Source organism: Notothenia coriiceps, unplaced genomic scaffold (assembly GCF_000735185.1).
Source record: "Notothenia coriiceps isolate Sejong01 unplaced genomic scaffold, NC01 NC01_scaffold00017070, whole genome shotgun sequence".
NCBI classification, from domain to species: domain Eukaryota; kingdom Metazoa; phylum Chordata; class Actinopteri; order Perciformes; family Nototheniidae; genus Notothenia; species Notothenia coriiceps.
The window spans coordinates 99,977-105,214 of NW_011349771.1; the positions used below are offsets into that span (position 1 = coordinate 99,977).

The 5,238-nt window shown below is 42.1% G+C and overlaps 1 protein-coding gene across 2 annotated transcripts in view; it reads right to left on the bottom strand.

Annotated features, from left to right (window-relative positions):
* Positions 1–2,259: 2,259 nt before the first annotated feature.
* taf1a (TATA box binding protein (TBP)-associated factor, RNA polymerase I, A) overlaps positions 2,260–5,238 on the bottom strand; it is a 6,226-nt gene continuing 3,247 nt past the window's right edge. For both annotated transcript variants that reach the window (XM_010776497.1, XM_010776498.1), the window contains exons 6-12: positions 4,929–5,041; positions 4,614–4,735; positions 4,278–4,436; positions 4,019–4,085; positions 3,456–3,579; positions 3,179–3,333; positions 2,260–3,040 (exon numbers count right to left, since the gene is read on the bottom strand). In XM_010776497.1, the coding sequence (XP_010774799.1) occupies positions 2,994–3,040; positions 3,179–3,333; positions 3,456–3,579; positions 4,019–4,085; positions 4,278–4,436; positions 4,614–4,735; positions 4,929–5,041 (787 nt within the window). In that variant the 3' untranslated portion in view covers positions 2,260–2,993. The remainder of the gene's footprint in view (positions 3,041–3,178; positions 3,334–3,455; positions 3,580–4,018; positions 4,086–4,277; positions 4,437–4,613; positions 4,736–4,928; positions 5,042–5,238) is intronic.

Consider the following 5,238-nt stretch of genomic DNA (forward strand, 5'->3'; position numbering starts at 1 on the left):
GTGTCCTCACAGTGGGAGCGGAGGAAGCTCCTGGTCCTGGCGCCTTACGCAAAGAAAATCAGCTCAGTCTTTGTTCTCCATAATGCATTATTGAACGCTATTTTTTGCTGCTGCACTCCAAGAACAAAGGTATTGCAGTTGTCATTTTTAACTTTACAGACAGAATGGGGAGGATATTTTTGGCAGTCCTTTCTTTTTTTCCTCTTTCTCTCCCTGAAGTTCCCCAAGAATTGACTCCCCTCGAGCATTTTTTGTCTTAGCATCTGCCAGTATGATGAGTGTGTAGAAAAGCCTTTTGTTATCTTGCTGTTTCAAAAGGGCCATCATAGGTTTGGAAATCACCCATTATACGCTGGCTACTTTGCTCCATAGGAAATGTAATTATGATAAGATTTAAAGCTGACTTCTGCAAGCTTTTCATTCATTCCCCTTTCATTTCATTTTTTCAGTTTGATGTTCTGTTGCAGTTTTGAACGTAATTCAGACTTCACGTCTTGCTGTTTTATCTCCTTCCTGCTTGTAGCGTGCAGCTCTGGCGAACGCATCAGTATGTTAAGTCAAAATTGCACGGCTGAATTATCTCGCGTTCTCCTTCTCTTCCCTCCACTCTCAAACTCTCCAGACTTCACATGTCTTGCAGAGTTACTGAGATGTTACACTGTCACTGTGCGAGTCTGGATTTTAGGTTACAAATCCTCAGAGCCCAGCGGACCAACCAAGCGAGACCCTGAGTCACCAACTGCTGTGTGTGTGTGTGTGTGTGTGTGTGTGTGTGTGTGTGTGTGTGTGTGTGTGTGTGTGTGTGTGTGTGTGTGTGTGTGTGTGTGTGTGTGGAGAGGAAGGAGTGAGGCTGCAAGAGAAGGGAAAACTCAATTAATGTCAGCCTCACACAACAAAGCAACATCCAGGGCCTCCCTACGCCAGGCATATAATTAAAACATCTCTCCCTACATGATTTGTTTTTTCTCCCGGAAGCAAATAGATTCAGTCTGCAACCTGCGCCGTGATTAATTACACAACAATTATAACGCCTGTCAGTTCCCAGTGAGGTTAGTCAGTAAATTCCTCCCTTAGCTAGAGGAGGTAAAGAAGAGCCTGTTAGAGTCATCAGATGATTCCTTCTTACCTGATAGATTTTACAGTCCAGTATGTCCCAACATCCTTGGGGTGCGTCCCTAGATAAACATTAATCACCTCAGCCTTTCATGTTAGACGGGCTGGTAGAACTGGTGGAGCTGCTTAGTGGCCAGTAGCCCCAGTGGATGAACTCAGCAGGTTGTAAATGTGTAACACTCCCTCCACCTGCCTTTATTCTCCCTGACTGTTACAGTAAAAACAAGTGAGCTGGAAGTCAACAGCATGAAGTTACTGGACATCATAAAAATGAACTATCTCTTCATTTACATTGATATATCAGCGTCAACGAGAAGCTGGCTTGTTTTTAAGATGATAGCCAGAAAATCGATCGCCAACTTTTGGGGAAATAGTTTTATAATTGTATTGTAAAATAATTCTGTTTTCAGCCTCAAAATATGGGGATGTACTGCTTTTCTCTCTATTATTACACATTCAACTGATATCCATTGGGTTTAAGACTGACTAAACAAGACATTTAAAGATATCTCCTATTAATTTGCCCATTATGACATTCATTCATTCAAATAATACTTTGTTGCACCACTAATCTTGACTCAAAATAACATATACCTAACAAATCAGGTCCTTTTTGACAGATTTGGAGAGAGAACATGGCAGGTTTCAAACTTAAAAGTGATGGAAGTTATTTGATGAGAGGGTCTCCATTTTGAATCCCTTAACACAAAAAACAACTTCCAAACTGTCAGGATGCCCCTGAGGAAGAAACCAAAACCCCAGCAGAGCCAATGACAGAGAACAGAGCAGAGAGCGTCTGAACTGAGAGCATCTGTGGAGGTGATTAAACGATTCAGAGGCCAGGGGAACAAAATGCTTTAAAAAGGTCACGACCAGGACACAATCCAGAGCAGCGATCAGCTCCTAACTCCGTCCTCTTTACTGCTGCGCGAGTTTTGAATTGTCAAACGACATGTTATGTATTCCCAGATCCCTTCTGCAGCTGCTCCTGTGGTCGGGCAAGTGCTCTGGGCTTTGGTTTATGTAATGACTGCAAAGCAACACACACACAAACACACACACACACACAGTACGGCTCACTGAGTTGCTGCATGGCCAACATTGTGGCAAGCCGAAACAGAATCATTACAAACACTTTCACTTATTAAATTGGCGTGCTGCTGGATGCAGGACTTTATTTTGTGGTTCAGTTTAAAGGAGAGTAAACACAGGCCGATCCTGAAACATACAAAGCCTCTCCTCGGTACAGAAATAGATGGTACCGGCGTATACAAACCTCAATGTAAAATGAATCTTGACAATACTGCATGTACTATATGTGTGCAAAGAACAAGCACATATGCAAGCTGACCACAATTCAATAATGACCTTTTAGTGAAGGCACCTCTCTCATTTGAGTAAAAAGGACTAAAGAAGGTAGTAAACACATATCAATGTTATTACAATTATACAATTATTACAATGCACATTATGTTGCTCCGTTTAGATTTTTCTGACATGAGCATGGCTTGACAGAAAGAAAATCCTTTTAGGTTGTCTATTAAGTACACACATGTGACCTTAAAGCCCCTCTGTAAAGCGGCCATACTGTAGGTCAGCTGAGGGCAGAAAGAGACTCCATTCATATGTGCACAGAAACCACGAAACTAACATGAACCAAAAATAGGTGGTGTGCCCTCCAGATACTGGATGCACAAAAACAGAGAAAGAGCTCCACATAGTGGGCATAGAAGGAACAAGGTTTAAAAGAGGAAAATATACGCGTGTGTCAGTTAACCTTGAGTAAATTATTATTATTACCGACTATTCGTTTCTCCGACAGCATCTCGTGAAATTGTAAAGACACTGGTTGATTTTCTTTTTGAATTGTTCTCTGAAGGTCACTTTCTGTTGATTGGCTGCCAGTCTGTGTACTTGAGCGTCAGGCCTGTAAGAAAAAAATACAAAAATTACAATATTTATTAAGAATTCCACAGTTTTCAGAGTGTTCACAATGGTGCCACAGAGGACGTATGCTGCTATTCGCACCAGTACAGATCTAACTACGTGATTAACACCTTCTTACCCGGGCAAAGGGTCTTTGTCAGCGGTGCCTTCACTTGCATGAGCTCTGGGTTCTCCTCAGAGTCTTTACTGGCGTGGAAGTTTGTGAAGTGCAGCGCGGGCCACCAGCCCTGTCTGTCAGCCATTTTTGTGGAGACAACGTCCTTCCAGTCTTTTCTGTTTGAATACACAAATATATACAGAAACATTTCCTTTAACAAGAATATGTGACAGATTAAAAAAAAAATGGCAGTCTTTTACAAACAGAGCCTACAATTTTCCAAACATTTTCAACGTACTCTAGCTGTAGTTTCTGAATAATGGCCTCTAAACGCTTCCACACGACCAGGTTGCTCCTCCAGCAGGCAAAGTCCAGCATCTCCAGAACAACTCCTAAAGCTTTCTGGAGGTCACTGCTTTTCTCTGTGGGGAGGGGATCATTAGCCAGAGAAATCACAAACACCATTTTTATTGAAACTACTCAAATGTTTTGTCATCTTCAAAACAATAAGCATCCTAAAGTTTCAAATAACACATCACTTAATTGAAAACAAATTATATGAATCATTGATTATATGATTTTTTGATTTTGATATACTTTATTAATCCCCGTGGGGAAATTGTTTCTCTGCATTTGACCCATCCTAGTGTTAGGAGCAGTGTGCTGCCATTTTGAACGGCGCCCGGGGAGCAGTGTAGGGAACGGTGCCTTGCTCAGGGACACCTCGGTAGCACTTGGTCTTGCCGGGACTTGAACTGGTGACCTTCCAGTTGCCAAGCCAAGTCCCTATCGACTTCGCCACCACCGCCCAAATAGACTTTTAAGTTGTTCTTTTTAATTTAGGATCCAATCTGCTTTTACCTGACTGAAGCAGGGAAGAGCTGTACTCCAACATCAACTCATGGCTTGGGACCAACACATGGAGGACCTATGATGTGAGGAAGATAAGTCTTTAGGATGCAATAGACACAGTATATGTTTGTGGGCTTACTGAGAATCTTACAAGTTCCAGTTTTACAACGTTCATATATAACAGGTGCAGGCTGTTTTACATGGATATTCACCGTTTAATGTCTTTCATTATAACATCAGTATAAATAATTGTAATATACAGTTATACCTTCAATACTTTCATCAGTTTCTTCTCTGCAGTATCGCATCGCTTTAAGTACTGATACAGATAGACATGCGCGTTGGGGTTAGGTGGAAAACTGTTGTCATACGCGTAATCATTCAGGACTTTCAGAGCCTCCTCGTGTTCCTCGTAGAACTCCAACATCTGCCAAAATAAAACAGTTTGGAAATGTTTCTTGCATTTGGCCTGAAATGTAAGAAAAAATGGCTTAAAATGTTTAATGCATTATCATAAGATTGTTTCTGATTAATTGTGTTTCATCTTGTGATATTAAATATATATTGATTTGATAAAAAAAAAGGCAGTTGGGAATGTTCTTACCTCAACGTAACTCAGTATGAAGGGATCCCAGACGCCAGGATTTTTCAAAATCTCCTTTAGATTCACAGAGGCCGTTCTGAAGTAGTTGCGTATGTCTTGGTTCTCAGTGGAATCTGAATGTTCTGAAACAGTTTACAGCAACAGTAAAGAGATGTTTCAGAAACAAATAGGTTCCTATAACCTATTTGTTGTCAGTAGTTACCGAGGCTGGCCTGTAGGTGGCAGTGTGACATCACACAAGCGCTTGCTGCATGTCTGCGTAACTGAGACGGGTAAATAAGAGATGCTCTGGGTGTTAACTGTGTATCAGCTTACCAGTGGAGGAGTGAGTACACTTTTTGTCACACCAGATGATGTAATCCAGTAAACTCCTGTAGGCCTGGATCAGTTTGGTGCTCTGAAACTGATCGGCTGACTCCTTCCCGTACCTCCAGCTCTCAGAGACAGACAGCTGGCGCTTTGCCTCCTCGATGTGGCCGTTCAGCAGCAGGTGGAACGAATGCTCCAGGCACAGGTGAATCTGCAAATGAGGCTTGCAGAAGCAAGGCCGGATTAAACATATGGGCAACCTGGGCAAGTGCCCAGGGGCCCTTGAGCAAAGAGGGCCCTCAGTGACAAGATAAAA